Raw genomic sequence first — 19,347 nt, 5'->3', positions numbered from 1 at the left:
GTCATACGTAGTGTGTCTACTTTGCAGATAAGGGGTGAAAAGTCAGACGGGTGATCTGTGTAATGTTGTTTACTCAGAGAGCTTGTAAGTAATAGAATCTGGATTTGACCTGTCATCTCTAGACCCAGAAACCTTTGCTCTATAGCATTACTTCACACACTTCCTCTGTCCTACTCTTCCTCGGTGCTGGGAGTGCAAAGGTGATCACTTATGTAGGAGCAGAGAGTGGCAGCTTAGCCACAGCAGCTGACATGTGCTAGAAGGAAGGAGTCCCTCGTGTCTGCAGGGGTAAGAGTAGGATGAGGGATTTGCACAGGGGACACTTACGCCTGGCTAGAACTCTTCTCAAGATGGTCTGCAGCTCAAAGGCAGAGATCTCCGCATCCTGTGGACATAGGACCAGACCATCGTTATGGGCTCCCCGTGGGAGCTGGGTGAACCACAGTGAACATCTTGGATGGATCTTGCTTGCGTTACTAACGCCCTAAGTGATGTTGTTTTGGCTGTCCCCAGCCTATCCTAAGTAGTGCCCTGGCTTGTATTTAATGCACTGTTATAATGTAGGGTGCACACTAGGTGGTCTTAGTCACCTTCTCCATATGGCAGGGAACACGTTCACGGCGTTCCTCAGTCTAACTCTCCCACACCACCCCCCCCAGCAGGCCTTCTCTACCCTCTACAACTCAGATCCTGGGCTTCCTGAAACTGCTCAAGACCAGCCATAGCTCAGCCCTTCTCTGCGGTCATTTGCCAGGGCTCCTCAGAAGTGGTCCAGCTACCTCAGTTCACTTAGGGGTGTTTGTGTAACCTGGACAAGGCCCAGAGTGTTTACAGAGGGGTAGGTGTGACTCAGTTAGTAGAGACAGTAGGTTTCTCTGAGGTCCCTTCCCTTGAGAAATGGGGGGGAGGGGTGGCGACACAGCTTGGGCTACCCTTTGATGAGTCTGTGACTAGACAGGACCTCATGTAGCACTGGAGAGAGCTCACATGGAGAAGGACACTTTGCTTCTGGGGTTGCTGGGAAGAAAGGGAGGTCTGACTTTGTAGTGGGACAGTAGGCTGGGGGACTATTTTAAGAAAAGGACAGTAGGGGGGCTGGAGAGATGGCTCAGTGGTTAAGAGCACTGATTGTTCTTCCAAAGGTCCTGAGTTCAATTCCCAGCAACCACATGGTGGCTCACAACCACCTTGAATAAGCTCTGATGCCCTCTGCTGGTATGCAGGCAAAGGATTGCATACATAATAAATAAAATATTTTTTTTTAAAAAGAAAAGGACAGTAATGCTTTGGTAGAAACTGCTTGCATTCTGGAGGATCGGGAATGGTCCGTCTCAGGTGTGTTTATGGGGTCAAGACCAGGAGTTGTGTTTCATGTCTCAGTTGGCACAGAACAGAGGAAACAGAACAACCTCAAAGTGAGCCAAGAGTCTCAAGGAAAAGCAGAGCCAGGGCTGACCTGAACAGGCGAGGCCCTGGGAGCCAGCAGAGGGCTTGAGAGGATGTGAGCAGTGTTGAGCTAAGGGTCTCAGCGATGACCAAAATTCTTCTGCTTTTGCTTGGTTTGTTTTCTTTCCCCTTAAAGTGAAGTTTCTCCAGGAAGACCACTTCTCCTCTATGTCAGCAGAATTTTGGTGACACCTACCTCTCCTGCCAGCTGAGCAAACAGCCTTCTGAAACCATCGTCAATGTCCTCCTCATTAGCTTCAATCTGGAAGGTGAGGCACAGAAATAGGAAACACGTTAAAGAGAAAATTGACCTGAAGATGCCCTTTCCCTTCAATGGCAGCCCCTCCCCTACTCTCCAATTTCCAGCGTCTTCCTGTTCCTCAGGCTAGAATTCTAAGGACATTGGGCTTACAGTGAATGGCAGTGTGAAGAGTTAAATATTTTGTTTTGCTTTGAGACAAGATCTCATATAATGCAGCCTGGCCCCAAACTCCTTAAGTAGTTAAGGACGGCCTTGAACTCCTGATCCTTGTCTCACCCCCCCAAGTGCTGGGGTGATAGGTATGTGTCATCACACTTATCCTTTGAGAATTTTTTCCTGACCTGAGACAGGGTCTCAAGTAGTCTGGGGTGGCCTTGAACTCACTACATAGCAAAGGATGCTTTGGACTCCTCATCCTTTGGCTTCTAACTCTTGAGGGCTGAGATTACAGGTGTGCACCACCATGCCTAGCTAAGGTTTTTCTGTTTTGTTTTGTTTATTTTAGTTAAAGCCCATGAGAGGGAGTGGAAACCACATGGCTGGGGAGGTCATGATTTAACTTCTTGTAACTCCAAGTATGTTTAATATTTAACTAAAATGACCTTGTGTGGTCTACTCCAACAGGAACAAGTGGAATGCTGCGGAACAGTTTGGTCAATGACACCATTTGGTGTTCCACTGGGTACTTAGGACAAGCACCAGGCTTCAGCAACTATGACCCAATCTAAGAAACACCTCAGGGCCTCAGAGAGAGAGAGAGAGACAGACAGACAGACAGACAGACAGAGACAGACAGAGACAGACAGAGAGACAGAGAGGCGAACAGAGAGGCAGACAGACAGAGAGAGACAGAGAGAGAGAGAGAGAGAGAGAGAGAGAGAGAGAGAGAGAGAGAGAGAGAGAGAGAGAGAGAGAGAGAGAGAGCCCTTCCTTTCTCTAGCCGGTGGTACTTCTACTTGGCTTTGCTAAGATTGGGGGCCTTGGGTGAAATTCCTGAGTTACATGCCTAAAAGCCCTTCAGGATTTACCACTGAACCATTCTTAGAATCCTTAGAAACTTGAGAAATCTTGCTATCCTTTGAGTCCATTTTACAGATGATAAAAGTGAGGTTGAACAAGGGGAGTCAGCGGAACCTGGCCTGCTCAGTGTAGTATTGGTGCCCTGTCCTTCCCCACCGCCCTTATGCCCTCTGCGTGTGGGTAAACTGGGCTTTAATGAACAAGAGACTATCGGTAGCCTCGCTTTCAAACCCGGTTCCCGAGGTCTAAGGGGTACCCAGGCCCTCGCCACGCTTTTGTTCTGCTGTATTCTATGCCCATGAGCATGAGGAGAGTTGGGGAGGTAGAGAAGGAATACCTCTTCAATGTTGGCCTCGATTTCATCATCCACAACTCTGGAAACAGAAGGAAAATTTGCTATTAGAAGACTGAAGTCACCCTACAGAATGGAACAGCGGTGTTTAAATCCAGCATGCTGTGGGAAAGGCTGGCTACTCTGGGGCAGGACAGCCGCTTTTAAGGGCAGAAAGCTCACCTTGGGGCAAGCAGAGGGGGCTGACACTTCCCTGGGAAAGGTTTGTGGTTAGCAGGGCAGGATAGGGTTTGACCAGGAGCAGTGCCGTCCGTGTCACAGAAAAAGGGGAGAAGGGCAGACCAGGGCCACAAGGAGAGGTGGCAGAACCTACTGGTAGTCGGCCTTCTTCTCTGAGAAGACGCGGATGCAGAAATCACCGTCCTTGTGGGGCTCGAAGGTGGAGGGGACAACAATGTACTCCCCCGGGGGCAGCTTGAAGCGATTGAGTACCTCCCGGAGGTTGATGAAGGTGTCCGACCGCTCCCGGGCCCGGGTGGTGAGGAAAAAGTTCTTGCCCAGGTGGATGTTGGTCTGCCCTGTTAACTGATGGTTAAACAGAGAAACGGGCAAAGGGACAATGGGGACAATGGGTTGTTTTAGATGGGACGCAGAATCCCCACCCCAGACAACACATGATGGCAAGGAGCTCAGGTGTGACCAGATGGGGCAGGAGCTCCCCTCTCCCATCTGCCTGGCTTTAGGTGACTCTTGGGGTGCCAGAGGCCCCTCCCCCACAAAAGAGCCAGGCCAGTTCTGTGTTGTAATTCACACACAGATAAAAGGAAAGACAAGGTTGGGGTGCAGAGAAATGGCCCAGCTGTTAAACCAGACGCCACTCAAGGCTGGACCCACGACTCAGAAGGCAGTGTTCAATGAAGCTCAGTTGTCTGTTGGTGAAAGCAGGATGCCCATGGGTGGGTCAGGGCACCTGGTGTGGCCACTTAATACCTGGCTTTTTGAGTCACCCGGCTGTTATGCATCTCATTACTGTTAACTGTAGCCTTCTATAACTCAGTTCATGCCTACAGTACCCAGGGAGGTGATGGAAAAGAAAACTAAATCTCAGAGAGAGTATGTCAAGTGTACAGGGTCGCCTAGCCTGGGAGTTGGGTCCAAGACAGTGTGCAGTTCATCCTCCCCCTCCCTGCTCGTTCTCAGAGCCACACAGGCCTTGGTGACGAGCTCCTGCAGTCCAAGGGCAGCTGGCTACCCCCACGGCAAACTACACAGGTTCTCTACGGCCAGGGCGCAGGAGGCAGGAAGCACGATGAGCTCTATGGACACTTTGTCCTGAGCTTGGCCCAGTGGGATCCAGACCTGGAGCCACCCCCGTGGGACTCAGAGGGGCCACCAGCCCCTCCCAAGCTCCTGCTACTCCCTGAGTTGAGGCAGGCTCAGCCTGAATTGTGTTGGCAGCTGGAGCCCTGGGGTTGGGGGCCGACAAGTAGCAGACGTACCTCCTCTGGAACCTGAAAAACAAAGGAGACACGATTCAGACGTGGGGACTGTGAACACACCAGCTCTGTGACTTTGCTGTGGCCTTTCTCTGCAGCTCCAGTGCTATTACCTCGGTCAACACAGAAGTTACTCTTCAGGCAACTCAAAGTACTTTGGACACATGGGAGGAAAAACCCTCTTAGCACCTGGAGATGCGGTGGATGGGCCCTTACCACCATTCATGCCTGGAGACATGTGGTAACTTGCTTTAGGTCACCAGCCAGCTGTGCTGAAGCCCACACCCACCGCTCACTCAGGGAAAGGAGGGCTGGGTGAAGTTGGAGGGCGAACCAACAGGCCAGGCCAGCTGCATCCAGTCTACATGTTTTTTTCCACTAAGTCACGTTCCCTCAGTGGCCTTAGTTTTCTTACATTTAAATGGAGCTGATAACTGCCAATGTCCTGCCCAACTCTGAAAGCCCATGACTGGACTCCCAAGCGCATGTGTGAGCAGGCTCAACTCACTTTGCATTTCTGAGCTATTCCGTTCAAGTCTGGCATCCTCAGTTTTCATTTCAGAGACTGGGAGTCCAGAGACTATGTATACTGCACAGCTGATGGTTCCCCCGCCCCCCAATCAATTTCTCAGGTTGGTGGGTAGGGCTCAGATCAGCAGCCAATCAGAAGCAGCCACGTGATGAGCACAGCAGTTGAACCTTCTCCCTGACACCTAATCTGGGTTCCCAGTGTGCTAGGAATGTGCTTGGAGTCGATGGGTAAAGGCCCATCTTGGTAGTTTGCCATTTCCCAAAGCCATGCTCATGCTATCCAGGTGACCTTGCTAAACATGGGGCTGAGGGAATGATGGGGGTGGGCTTTCAGAATCAGGAGTCCAGCAAATTGCCACATTGCCCTCACTAAACAAAAGGGCATCTATGCAGTCTCCCTAAGGTCTTCCATGCTGTGCTCATCTCGGGTCAACCAAGGCCACGTTGTGTACAGCATAGCCCTGGAAGTCTCCTGGCCCTAGATCTCAGCTTGAAAAAGAGGGGAGACCATGACAAGGCTGCTCTCTGGTGCAGTTGAGCAGGCGTGGCTTTCCTCTGGCTCGGAATGAAAGAAGGGCCTGTGGATGGTGAGGGGGTTTGCAAGAGCAGAGCTGCAGCCAGCAGACCCCAGGGGAGCCTAATGACCCCTCTTTACCCTGTCCTGGGCTCTCTCCCATCCAGGCCAAAGACTTGGCTGAGCTCTGACCATTAGGGACTATTGGCTCAGCCTAACCCTCACAATACTTGGTGTGCTCTAGAATATCTTGTTCTAGATCAAGTCTTTTCTATTCTTTGGAGTTTGCTGGGCTAACCAGAATTCCAGGACTAAGAGATCTCTTCCAAGCAAGTAACTCCTAGGAGGGTAGCTATGGGGCCCAGGGAAGGACCAGGAGGTCCTTGGAAACACAAACAACTGTGTAGACCTTGTGCCAGCTAAGTCTGGCTATGCTGGCATCTTTACTTTGGCTTGGCCAAGTTGCCTGTCCTCTGTCTTATTCCAAGTCATGCCTCTGGGGTTGTGTGGCTGGGGCTGGGGGAAGGGAAGGGAAGGCAGATAGATGGCAGTCCTGTCCTCTGCCCGTACCTCATAGATGCCAAAGCCAATGGTGTGCATGTCCTCGCCCATCTTTCTCTGCCGCCGCCGGTGCTTCTGGATGAGGCCCACCAGGAAGGTACAGCCCCTCTCCCCATCATCATCATCTTCATCCTCTTCCTCCAGCTTGATTAGGTACTGAGGGTTCATCCAGAAGGTGTCTATGGAATAGGGACAGAGGAGCACAGCTGTGAATAAATGCCCGGGAGCTGGGATCTGGGGTGGGCCCTGGCCTGGGGCCTGGGACAAGGAAGAGAAAAGGGGAGACGGCTGGAGGCAGGGAAGCCAACTGCAGCCCCTGGTGGAGTGGCTACGGACAGAGGTGAGCTCTAGAGGCGTTTCTGCACCTCTCATGAGGAAATGGCTTCCTCTGGTTCTCTCCTTTTGGCACAAGGGTTCACATAGCTCAGGCTGACCTCGAACTTGCTTTCTCTGAGGATGACCTTGATCTTCGGGTGCTCCTGACTCTGTTTCCTCAGTGCAGGCATTGCTAGCACTATGACTGGATCCAGGCCTTTGTGCCTGCTGGGCAATCACTCTACCCCCGAGTTACATCCTTACCCCTACTGTGAAGTCCTCCCAAAGGTTTATCCCCCTAGTACAAGCAAAAGGAAGGCTGCTGGCCTCCTGGCACACCCTAAATCTCAGGAAACCAAGAGTTTCCCCTCCAAGTTCTTCTTCTGCCCTCCGGTTGGCTTGTCTTGGTGCTCCCTAAGGATACCTACACAGTGCCTGTCATTTGTCCCCACCCTATGGTGACGCAGAGGCCAGGGAGATCCTGTGCCCTACTCCGGCATCTCTGTCTCCTGCTCAGCCTCCAACACCCCCACTTCCAAGACCCATCTTCAGGAAGACACTGAGTCACTCCTGTTTGAGGTAATTATGCTAAGTGCCTCCCATCCCTCATGCAGTTAGAATTGGCAGCCATAGTGCCACTGCCTCTGTAAGTCCAGTGGTATCGACACACACTCATTTATATATGAAGCTTCTAGATTACCTCAGTAGCACCAAGTAAGTACTGTTAAGGGAGAGCATCCCCCAGGGTCAGGAACATTCACTCACTGAGAGCGTGTCTCCTGACCCCCATGCCCATCTAATAGGTACGGTGATGGGGGAAGTCCTTCTGTGTATATGTTGTCTTACTGGTTGATTAAATAAAGCACTGGTGGCCAATAGGGAAGCAAGATAGGTGAGACAAGGAGTCGAGGAGGATTCTGGGAAACAGAGGCACAGTCAGTCACGATGCAGAACATGGGAGAAGTAAAAGGTCCGGACCCTTTTCTCTGGTAAGAGAGGACCACGTGGAAATACTCAGAACTCAGATTAGCAGTTATGGGTTAATTATTAAGTCAGAGCTAGTCAATAAGAAACAAAGCAAACAGCCAACAGCTTCATAATAAATATAGTGTCTCGTGTGTTATTTGGGGGCTGAGACAGGGGCGGGACCCAGGCTGGTGAGAAGAGCACATGTTACAGTACGGGGTATTTGTGTGGGTGGCAGAGGGGCTTCCCAGTGGTGTCCTCTAGACCTGACACTTGGATACCGCATGCTGGGACTGGAGGGGCTGGGTCACAGTCTATTTGCTCTGTAGGTCTGGTATACCATGTAGAGCCTCAGTTCCCTCATCTTCAGCAGAAGTATGACCATGGCCTGCCACCAGACTAAGAGTGACTCCACAACCACACTGCTTGGGTTCAGATCCTAGAAAGCTCTGTAGCCTCAGACCAGCCACAAATAAGTAAGTTTATCTAGAAGATCAATACACAGATGAAGTTCTTTGGTAGAGTTCCGAGTACTCCATGTAGGTATGACCCACCCTACGACTGGCAGGTGTCATCAAGACCAAACAGTTCCTATGGGAGGAAGAGAAGGGGAAGGGCTGAGCGACTCAGACAGCAGAGGACATCAGCAAAGAGTGGAGGAGAAATGCTCTCCCCATGTGAGCTGGGTTCAGTCAACGTTTCCCATTGCCCTCTCTCCTTCCCTCTCTCCCTCCCTCCTTCCCTTTCTGTCTTTTCGAGACAGAGTTCTTCTGTGTAGTCCTAGCCATCTTGGAACTTGCTCTGTAGACCAGGCTGGCCTCAAACTCAGAGATCTGTCTGCTTCTGCCTCTCCAGTGCTGGGATTAAAGGTGCGTGCCACCACCTCCTGGCTGTTACATTTCTTAAATGAACTTGGCACACGCGGGTGGAAGACTGCAATGAGAGGCTAGTGTGTCCCTTGGATGCAGTGTGTGAGGGTCTAGGGTAACTAGTTATGAACTGGGACTTAGAACTGCCTCTATAAACCAGATGAAGGTCACAGGCACCAGAGGAGCCGGAGCCCAAAGGGTTTGTCACAGCGAATGAATGCAGGAACTAATGTGGCTGAGAAAACGGAGCCGTGAGACCACAGTTAGTGGAGAAGGAAGAGAACGAGGCCTGGGTGGGTGACAGCCAACACCCCGGGCTTCCAGGCTGATGTGGCATATCTAGCATATGTATCAGGGTGGGACACCATCGCTTCAGCCTCGCGTGGCCACGCCCCTTACTTGGGTAGTTCCTGCAGCCTCCTGCTGTGGAGCCTCTCCTCCAGTTCCCATCCATCTTGGTGAGTTTCCACTTCTTGTAGGAGTCACAGGTGAGGGTGTCAGGGGTCAGGTTGCAGATCTCCAGGCGAGAATAGTGCCTCAGGAAGTCACTGAAGGACATCCTGGCAAAGCAGAGACAGTGTGTCTGTCCCGAGTTACAGGAGACTGGAGCCAGCCTTGGCCTTCTACCTGGTCAGACTAGGAGCTGAGTGAGATCCGGTGGTGGGCACTAGAGTCACAGACTCAGAAGGTCACAGATCTAGTCCTGTAACTGCCACTTCCTAAGCAGGTGACTTTGAGCAAATAGACGAACTCTGTTTGCATCCCAGAGCTCTCGGATATGGAATGAAAGCCAGGAATAAATACCAATTGAGATGACTTATGGGCTGTCAGGGTAAACAGTAACCATGGTAGGTGTTCTGGGGGTGCAACGCACACACGTGGTCCTTCTCTGTTCAGTAAGGAACTGGTTTCTTTCTTTTTAAGACTTCTTCTATTAGGTATGTTTGCCTACATGGGTTTATGTGCACTACATACATGCAGGAGCCTGGGGAGGTGAGGTCCCCTGGAACTATAGTTACTGGCAGTTGTGAGCTACAATGTGGGGCTGGGAACTGAACTCTGGTCTGCATGATCAGAGAGAGCTCTTAACGACTGAGCCATCCCTTGGAGTTGGCTTCTTAGTAAGCCTGGATGTCTCTTTAGAGACAAGTGGGGAGAAAGGTCCCATACTTATTTTCTCTTGGGGTCTGACCATTACTGAAGGAATTTCTCTCAGTCCTTGTGACATTGCTCAGAGTGTCAACCTCACTACTGAGATGGACAAATTGAAGAGATTTAAACGTTGTTCAGGAATGTATGGAGAATTTTTCCCCTCTGTTTTTTGGAAACAAGTTCTTGCTAGATAGCCTAGGCTAAGCAACTTAGTCTCTGATTTGAGAACCCTCTGCCTCAATTTCTAGAGTGCTGGGATTACAGAAGTACAACACCCTGCCTGGCACCTAGGAATGGCAAAGCCGGGATGCCATACCACATGCCCTCGGCATGTTGAATGTATTTCTGGTGGATGCTCTGGTTAGCAACTTTCCTGTGAGGAGTCTGGGGGCAGGGCTGTTCCCCTGGAGCCTCCACTGTCTTACCAGAATTCTCCATCCTCCTGTCGTTCAGTTAGCCTCGCCCTCACTTCCGGGTCAACCGTGTTCCAGCTGGGGCAGCTGGAAAGCAAAGCGATAGGAGAGGCCTTAGGAATGGGTGTGTGACAATGGCCATTTCTCTCCACAGTCCCCAAGTGCTGAGGGGCGAGCACACCCACTCTCCCTACTGAGGGCCTAGACTTCCTGTGGGAGGCGATCATATTCCGCCTGGACCCAGACCCCACTGAGAAACACAAAGCATAACCCGTGGAGCACAGAACCTTGTACAGGGAGCAAGGGGAGAGGTCACGCTCTCCTGGAAGATGGTGGATAGAAGAGTAGAAAATGAGTAAGCTCAACCCTCAAGGGACGAAGGGCCACCGCCTGCTCCAGGTGAGATGCTCCTGGAAGCTCTTTCAGGGCCAACTGGAGAGCCACCAAGGGCCCCCAGGACCAATCTGGAAGGAAGCCTGCCAGTAAGTGGTCCTCTGCTGAGGGCAGGGGAGGTGGGCAGCTGGGAAAGAGTGGGGGCCCAGAGGAGAGGCTCCGTGGAGCATTCCCCAGAGGGTTGAAGCCCAACAACCACCCCCAAGCTCAGGAGGTCAACAGGCAGGTCTCAGCTCCTGGCACAAAGTTCATGACCTTGAAATGGATTTTATTTATTTGCTCTGTGTGTGCGCGTGCGTGCGTATGTGTATCTGTGTGTGTCTGTGTCAATGTGTGTGTGCTCACACGTGCCAGCAGGGCGACGGTGTGCTCATGCCGTAGTGCTTCTGTGGAGGACAGGGGATAACTCTGTGGTAGTTGGTTCTCTAGTGTCTCCACGAGGGTCCCTGGGATCGAACTCACATCATTGGGCTTGGCTCCAAGCTCCTTTACCTGCTGAGCCACCCCACCAGCCTGGGGGGTGCATGTTCCCCAGAGGGTCCTGTAGCAGAGTGAGTTTGAGCTGGGAAAGGACGGGCCATGCAGGAGGGAAGAATGGGCTCCCCTGGAGGCCTAGGCCTGGTGAGAGCAGCCCAGGGCAGGGAATGGCGTTCCTGATTACAAAACCCTTTAAAGGGCACAGTCCTGGGGCCTACGTGATGTGATCAGTGAGTGACCACAGAACCTCAGTCCTTGGTACCGCACACAGTGCCTCCTCTCTGGGTTCCTAATAGAACGCATGCACCCTGCCCCCCTCCGCCCCGCATCCCGGCACACCCCGTACTCTGACCCCCTCTCCCTGAACCCTGGCTCACTTGTCATTCCACTTCCCGGTCCACTCTACTTGTCCCCAGGGGTTCCGGATCCTGATCAATTTCTGCAGGCTTCCTGAGCTTTCAACCTGAAGGATCCAAGGAGGCAGAGAGGCTGAGAACCAGGCATGCTGCGGGTAACCCTTCTGTACACTGTGAAGGCATGCTGCTCACATCTATTAATTAAGAAAAAGCTCATCGGCTGCTAGCTAGGCAGGGTTTCGGGGGCAGAGACAGAGCTGGGGAGAAGAAGGCAGGGTCAGAGGAGATGCCACGAGATGCAGAGCGAGCAGGGTGGGAAGTACAGACAAGAGGTAAAGGAGCCTCGGGGCGGCACATGGGTGAATAGAAATGGGTTCATTTAAGTTATAAGAGCCGGCTAAAAACAGGCCTGAGCTATCAGTCAAGCATTTATAATTAAGTCTGTGTGTGGTTATTTGGGAGCTGGTGGGCAGTCCGACAGAAAACTCCCCCTACACATGCAGGATTGGAGGGGCTTGACCCTCAGACTGTCACTGCTGCCCGGGTTTGGAAAATGACAATTAAACTCCAGGCACCCAGGAGGCCGCACCCCAAATTCCAGGGAAGCCAGATAGATCTATGTACTGAGACTCCATGCCAACAAACCACCTCTCCAGATCAAAAGTAAATAACTAAACCAAGGAAAACGAGAATTAAGGCTCCCAGGGTCTGGCTTTAGTCATTTTCAGCAGCCTGAGGTGTAAACAGCCTGGGATACCCTGGTGTCTGTGTGCGGGGTGTTACGGATAAGCCTCAGTTAACTAGCTGGAATAGGATTACTTCAGGGCTCTCAGAAAAAGTTTTCTCACTTGCTTAAAGGCACTGGATGAAAAGGTTTTTTTGCTTATTTGTTTTGTTTTAAGACAAGGTTCCATTGGGTTATCCAGGCTGGCCCTGAACACATGGCTTCAAGTGACCCTCCTTCTCGGCACTGAAGTAACTGGGTCTAAAGGCCCATACCACCATACCTGCAGCTTACTTGTAAAAGGCTCGGAAGGAAAAAACGGCCATGCAAATGGAGACAGAATATGTGGCAAAACTTAGCAATGTTGAAATACACATAAAATTTTTTTTAAAACCCCACAAAACTCTAGCATACGGGAGACAAAAGCTAGGATTACAGGTATGAAGCACCATGCCCTCTACAGTGTTTTGAAGAGTATAAAATACCATACAGATGCAAAGTGCTGTCTTTGGGTTTTGTTTTAAAAGCTGACTCAGGCATTAAATCTGTTATCTCTTGAATATAAGGACGCCTGCAGTAGCAGCTGTGGCCAGCAGGGGGCAGCGCGCGCTGGGCTGATGCGGGCCTAGAGGCCCCACCCAGGACAGCCATGTGCTTGGGTGCTGGGGTGGGGGTGGGGGAAAGGACTCCCCGAGGGCCAGTACCTCCTCGGCTCCAGTGACGGAGTACGCATGTCCTTTCACCAACTTCTGGTATGTGACGGCCTCCGAATCCGCCGCACTGGTGATCTGCAAACACAGTTAGCAGCTGCTCCAACTCTAATACAAACCGCCCAAGGGAACGCACAAGGCACGGGGGCGGGGCCCAGTCTGGGGAACCCTGCACATCCATCCTGCCACCTGGGGAAGCCCCGTGTCACTTTCAGTTGTTGATCGCCAAGGAGCAAGTTGGCACACCCATTCCCGCTCCCCCAGCCATCTTCTGGATGGAGAGGGCGTGAGGGGGCTCCCTTTCGTGACAAGGGCCCGTGGGGGCCCTAATGACACACACCCAATGGGCATCTGTGGCCAAGATGCTCTGGTCTCCCACGCCACCCCGCCCAGCTCTTTTGCACATTTTATCTCCAGCCTCAGTTCAGAACCGAGAGTTGGATCGCTAATTCCTTAAAACCACTTCTTTCCCACTATTTGGGCACTGCCTTGGGAAACTCCTGGGGCCTGGGCCATGCCCACTCCCCATGCCAGCTCCCCATCCCCCATGCCCGCTCCCCATCCCCCATGCCCAGTCCCCACCTCCCATGTCCACTTCCCGACATCTCCCTTGTTGCTGAGGTTTGCCTGCAAAGCTATTTTGGGTGAACAATTCCTTCTGGTACTCTCTGAAGTCTTCTCCAGGTCCCAGGGGCACTGGGACAGAGTGAGAAGCTGCTGGGCTGCTCAAACAGCCCTGAAGGTGGGGGAGAAGGTCTGAGACCAGCAGAAGGGGGTTGGGGGTCTTTCCTGGGAGCTGGGTTCTGTGAGTTGCGTGATTCAGAGCGGTGTTAGAATGGAAAATGGGCTGGGGACACCATCTCTATACTGAATGCATTCCCAGACAGCCTGGCTATCGCCTAGCAGCCCCTGGCTTCTAGTGATGGGCAGCATGGTGAACAGGGGCTGCGCTAACGTCTGCAATAGCCCCTGGGTGCTGTCAGGGCTTCCCCTTAGCTACAGCAGACTGGGTGTGTCCAGGGTGGTGAGCACTTACGTCGATGGAGCAGCCGAGCAGAGAGCCTTTCTGCAGAGCCTTCTGAATGATCTTGAACAAGTTGGGAGGAGGCTTCCTCAACTCATACCACTCAGCAATGCCTCCTGTGAAGTCTTCAAAGCCCTCCGTGGTGGCACCGCCTGAGAGTGCTTCATAGCACCCATTGATCCTGAAGGAGGGGGGTGCACACTGCCACTCGATGCCCTTGATGCAGGGGACTGTGCGTCCTCATCCCCCAAAAGTGCTGTCCCATTCCAACGCAGGTCACCTCCCTCATGGGACCTCCTCTTTCCTTCTCCTTGTCTTTGTCTCCAAATTGGGATGCCCAGGGAGGCTAGGCACTCTCTCCCTAATTACATTTACTCCATGGCTATGACATGTTTTCAAAATTGTATGGCACCCTGGAGTTAGAAGAGCTTAGCCATGATCTGATCCAGCCTCTGGTATCAACTCTCCCACTGACACAAAAGGAGGTTGGCTAATTGACTGACAGTTACATGCTTAAAAAGACACTCAATCATGAACCCAGCTTCCCTGAGAAGCACAAGGTGGTTCCTGAGGTTACTTGTACACTTTTCCATCAGTCGTTGAGCCGAGGACATGAAGCCTCCTTGTTCCTTTCTAGCCCAGGGCTGTGGGGATTCTAAACCCACCGGCTGCTAAAACTGGCTCCTCTTGATGTCGGGGGCTGGTAGCACCAGTAACCAAGTCCCCTCTGCAGAGGGCTGACACCCAGCACAACTTTGGGCAAGTTGGGTGAGATGTAGCTAGGACTGGAACTGGGAAACCATTCTTACCAGTCAGGGGTTTATTCTGGGCGAGTACCCACAATTTTCCTACCTCTGCAATGGGTAGCCTTGCCCATTGACAAACCTTTTGCTCTTTTCAGTTGATAAGATGCAATGGGGCCCACCAAAGAAACAGAGTTTCTTCTCAAGGCCGGAGCAGTCAGCCCCAGAATGTTCTGGTTCACTTGGTTAAAAACAGCAATGACTGTCATTTATCAGTAGGTCATGTGACCAGGCACCATGCCCACATTACCTCCTCAAATTAAGAGCCCAGTTTGGGCCAAAGTCATCCTTTTATAGAACAGAACTTCTACTCAAAACAGCCCCCCCCCTGAATAGCTCCTGCTGTTTTGGAGTCCAGGGCAAGCAGGGGCAGGATAGGGTCTTGGGAAGGGTGTGGCTACTTACTTGGCGTAGGCCTTCTCCAGCAGGGCGCTCCAGAACTCGCTCCCTTCAGCAGAGTGTACAAAGAGCAGCTCCCCATCCTTCGTGGGCAGCCTGTCGTCTACCACCACCTCCACCCATTCTCCATATTGCCAGAACTGCAGGACAAGGAGGGCAAGGGAGGGTGGCGCTGGGACTCCGAGCTTCAGCCTCAGCCCGCTCTCTCCCAACCAGCCCCTTGTAGGCTCCCTCAATGCTCTTCAGTCTCCGGCGGTAGGCATACCCCTCGCCAAGCAAGAGAGGACCGTAGAGCTTGTCTGTGTCGCCAAAACCACACGCACTTCTTTTTAAAATATCATTTCTCATATGCCATCATAAAAGGAGGAGGTGCTTTAACTTTTATCTCAAACTTCAAATAATGCTTTTTTAAAAAACTTGTGGATTACTTCATGAACACATTACCTCCTGTATACTGAGCTCTACCTCCATGAGCTACTCCCACTCCCCTCTCAGCCATTTTGATGGAATCTCACATCATGGGCAGGTCGGGAAAGTATTATAGCTCTCTCCCAGCATCCTCTGCCGAACAGCGCTGAACTCAGGAGCTTGCAAACCACCAGGGACTGAGGAGCTGAGGAGCCAGCCACACCAGGGGACTCTTGAGCCCCTGAGTCTGGTGAGGAGGGGCCTAAGCCAACTCTTAATTTACCTGGAAGTGGAAGATACCAGCATAGTTCTCCTGGAAGCTCTGATCTAGGGGCACAACCCGAGCCAGGACTTCTTCATTCAGGGTGAGGGAAGCGATGGCAGCCAGCAGCCAGCAGTCCCCTGAGAACACAAAACCAAGAGCGCTGGTCAGATCTTAGTTCCTGGAGGATGCTAAGTCTTCTTCCTGCAGCGGTGGGCTTGAAACCCAGCATTACCCTTGGACAGACAGAGTGGTGTTTCAGATAGTCCTCGTCTGAGGGATAGGCCAGCTAGATTGGGGGAGATTTCAGTGGCTCTGCTAAGGGAGAAATGGCAGGGAGCAAGGAGAGAGGATCATTCTCTGAGAAACTCAGAACTCTGTGGTGACCGACCGAACTGTGTCCTTGGAGCCCAGCCCTGTGGCTGGCACACAGGAGCTGTGACCATCTACTGATGAATGGACCTGACTGGGCAGCAGAGGCTTCCTGAGAAGAGGGGTTTGAATGAGAGGAAGAAAATGCAGCAGCAGGAGGAAGGGGCTGACATTTCACATCTCTCAGGAGAAGGACTCAGAGACGAGGAAGATGCTGTCAGGCAGCGTGATCATGGAAGTATGCAGCAATGCAGCGGACCGCCATGAACCGGTACGCATGAGCTCAGACTGACTCCCAGGGGTCCTGAGCAGGGGCAGAGCTCACTTCTGGGATGTGGACACAGAAGGGGCTGAACAGGGACAGGGGCAAAGAGATGAGGCCTCTGAGCCTCAGGCCCCTCCTTTGTTTAGAGCATGCAGTCCTCATTGGTGCCCACTGCAGGAGCTTCGTGCACCAAGCACGGGTCATTTCCTGCGGTTACAAATAGCCCGGTCCAGCACCAGCACAGCACAGTTTGCAGACAGGGATACCGTTCAGCACAAAATACCAACAAAGGGGGAACTGGGAAGGGTATGGAGATGTTTACTGCAGTCTTACAGAAGGAGCATTTGCATATAATTTTCCACCATAGAGGATAGCTTGACTTTTAAAAATAGTGATGACATTTATGGAGTTCTGAATTCTGGTTGGCTAGTAAGCAAATCCTGCTGGAACCTGAGCTAGATGCTGCTGCTGACACAACTGCTTTCAGCCCTTCGAGGCCTGGATATGCTATGACATATAGTGGCAGTGAATGGTGAGTGAACACACAGCCTCCCCAATTAGTCAGCGTGTAATCAAAAGAAATCAACCCCTGTTGCTCCTGTAATCGGGTGGGCGGTGCTACACTGCGGATGCTGTAGTTTTCCACTCACGGCCATTCGCTGTCCTCCTAGTGACACCAAGACCTTCCCTGGACTCTGTCTCCAAGGTTCAGTAGCTACGGCCCTGTCCCCATTTCCAGATGAGCACTGGGACAATGGGCATTGCTTGACTTCAGTGGCAGGCTCAGGAGCAAAGTGTAATGAGCCCAGTTGAGCTTGGGGAGGAAGGGGCAGGTGGCCTCCTCTGCATTGCATCTATAGAGATGTATATGGGCTGAAGAGCTGACACCATCCCACCTCTGCAGAGTGGACCCGAAACTCTGCCAATGCTGATGAAGAAATGACAGCCACCGGACAAGCCAGGTCCCTGAATCAGGATGTGCCTGAAACCAGGCCTGGATCGAAGTTTTTCAGTCACATGAACTGATCAAGCCCTGTGTCCTTACCCAGCACGCTGGGCTGCGAGGTTCTGCTGCTTCATTGCTAGGGGATTTTATTGGCCGTCGGACTTCCGAAGGAACCCTTTGACTCAGTGAAGCCATTATACAGCCCAAACTGGAGACTGACACACAGAGGTTAGGAAGACCTCAAGAAATTTGGTAGTGACTATTTTTAGCTCTGGCAATTGGGTGACGCTGAGGATTGGGAGGGATGGACATCTGTCTAGGGGTGCTTTCCTGGGGGTGCTTTCCCATGTAATCCCAGGTGGTGCCTTGAATGGGCCTGTGTGTGGATTTAGTGACCAAAAAGACCTTTGAGTTTTCTGAGATCTGCCACTCTCTCATTCAAGTCCTTTGAACTCCTCTACCGAAGGACCAGTTCACCAGGCACCAGCTGTTCCTGCAGGAGTAGGAGTCCCTTTTACCCTGTCCCTCCTCTTCTTCCAGCCTCTTTAGGAGCTGGGCAATGCCTCTGATTCTAGCTTTCTTTGAGATAATTGGATTTTCTAGAATCTTGCAAGCTGCTTAGATTTGAGTCTATCCATGACACTTGAAGGAAGAAAGCCTGGGGGTGGTGTGTGTGTGTGTGTGTGTGTGTGTGTGTGTGTGTGTGTGTGTGTGTGTGTGTGTGAAAGGACCCAACTATAATGAGTCAGACCCGAGCCAGGAACTCCACAGATCCTATGTAATATGGCATCAAACCCTGCGCATCTGCCTAGGGGGTCCCTGGTACTGCCCGAGTCCATCGGTGACCATCTTTAGATTCCCGCAGCCCCAGCAATCAATGCCTTCACATCAGCACCCACATGGAAACACAAGCGTGTGTTCGGGGCCAGTCCATTGTCTTTATAATCTCGGAGGTCACTGCCGTGACCGATGTGCTATTCAGGGAACAATGACTCTGACTGAATTCGTGAAAGCAACACTATATTTGTTCATTTGTAATTTACACATCTACGTCAGTGTTCAGATTAGGTTTGCACACAGTTCCCATTACTGCTAACCTGCAGCCATGTGTGCTCTGGCCATGTCTTGGAGATCAGTGGTGATGCTTTATGTCTTCTGGTTTTCTTATGACCCAGAAACACATCTCGAGCTCAGCCCGTGGGAATTAGCCTCTTCTCAGCCTGCCTTTGGTGAGGACAGCTTTGCTCATCACTTGCTATCCTCTTTCCTCTCAGAGGGTCATGATCCTAGAGGGCTCCCTGGGTATGAAGCAGTGGCTCTAGACTAGACTACCTGCTTAGCTCCACAGCCCAGACACCGCCACTTGTTCTTCCTACCAGCTGGAGTTTAAAAACTGACAGGCAATGCCAGGAGGTGGTGGCGCACGCCTTCAGTCCCAGCACTTGGGAGGCAGGGACAGGCGGATCTCTGTGAGTTCGAGGTCAGCCTGGTCTACAGAATGAGTTCCAGGACAGCCAGGACTGTTACACAGTGAAACCCAGTCTCAAAACAAACAAACAAACAAAACCCCCCAAAACCAAACAAAAACCTAGCAGGCATGTAACACTTGTGCAATACCTTTAAAGCTGTAAAGGAATGTTCTGGATTTTTTAGGACCTCATCACAGCCTTCATGCGATGTTTATCTTTGTTCTTATCGAAAATGTCAGGAAGTCATTGGAGGAGGTGTTTGGTAGGTCTCGTATACATATTCTCAGAGCTCAAACCCTGGATTGTTTTTTGTTTTGTTTTCTTGAGACAAGGTCTCATATGCAACTCTGACTGGCTTGGAACTTGATATGTAAAGCAGGCTGGTCTCAGACTCACAGATCTCTGCCTGCCTCTTCCTCTCCAGTGCTGTAACTAAAGCTATGAGCTATCATGACCAGCCAAACCTTGGATTTCATTTCAGAATAGCATGGTAGTAATTTCTTTTTGATCAAGAGTACCCAGTTCCCACTAGGAACACTCAACTACAAATCAAACTCAGCACTAAGGAAGAACACACTAACAATGCCCTTTAACCCTGCATTTTAATAACCTAATGCATTGGTTCATTGCCCCAGCCACTGTTCTTTTGCTGTGAACAGACACCACGGCCAAGGCAACTCTTATGAAAGAAAGCATTTAACTGGGGGCTGGCCTATGGTTTTAGAGGCTTAGTCCATTGTCACCATGGCAGAGAGCATGGCTTAGTCCATTATCACCATGGCAGGGATCATGGCTTAGTCCATTGCCACCATGGCAGGGATCATGGCTTAGTCCATTATCACCATGGCAGAGATCATGGCTTAGTCCATTATCACCATGGCAGAGAGCATGGCTTAGTCCAT

The 19,347-nt window shown here is 51.5% G+C and overlaps 1 protein-coding gene across 1 annotated transcript in view; it reads right to left on the bottom strand.

Moving 5' to 3' along the window:
- Capn2 (calpain 2) overlaps positions 1-19,347 on the bottom strand; it is a 49,223-nt gene that overhangs the window by 7,801 nt on the left and 22,075 nt on the right. The window contains exons 3-15 of the mRNA XM_040738406.1: positions 15,415-15,533; positions 14,730-14,863; positions 13,534-13,702; positions 12,492-12,575; positions 11,085-11,170; positions 9,850-9,924; positions 8,672-8,832; positions 6,132-6,301; positions 4,520-4,531; positions 3,394-3,605; positions 3,066-3,102; positions 1,643-1,708; positions 328-385 (exon numbers count right to left, since the gene is read on the bottom strand). Coding sequence (XP_040594340.1) covers positions 328-385; positions 1,643-1,708; positions 3,066-3,102; positions 3,394-3,605; positions 4,520-4,531; positions 6,132-6,301; positions 8,672-8,832; positions 9,850-9,924; positions 11,085-11,170; positions 12,492-12,575; positions 13,534-13,702; positions 14,730-14,863; positions 15,415-15,533 — 1,383 coding nt within the window. The remainder of the gene's footprint in view (positions 1-327; positions 386-1,642; positions 1,709-3,065; positions 3,103-3,393; positions 3,606-4,519; positions 4,532-6,131; positions 6,302-8,671; positions 8,833-9,849; positions 9,925-11,084; positions 11,171-12,491; positions 12,576-13,533; positions 13,703-14,729; positions 14,864-15,414; positions 15,534-19,347) is intronic.

Source organism: Mesocricetus auratus, unplaced genomic scaffold, assembly GCF_017639785.1.
Source record: "Mesocricetus auratus isolate SY011 unplaced genomic scaffold, BCM_Maur_2.0 Super-Scaffold_100676, whole genome shotgun sequence".
Classification (NCBI taxonomy): domain Eukaryota; kingdom Metazoa; phylum Chordata; class Mammalia; order Rodentia; family Cricetidae; genus Mesocricetus; species Mesocricetus auratus.
The sequence above is the reverse complement of the archived record's forward strand: the minus strand, read 5'-3'. Positions and strand labels throughout refer to the sequence as shown.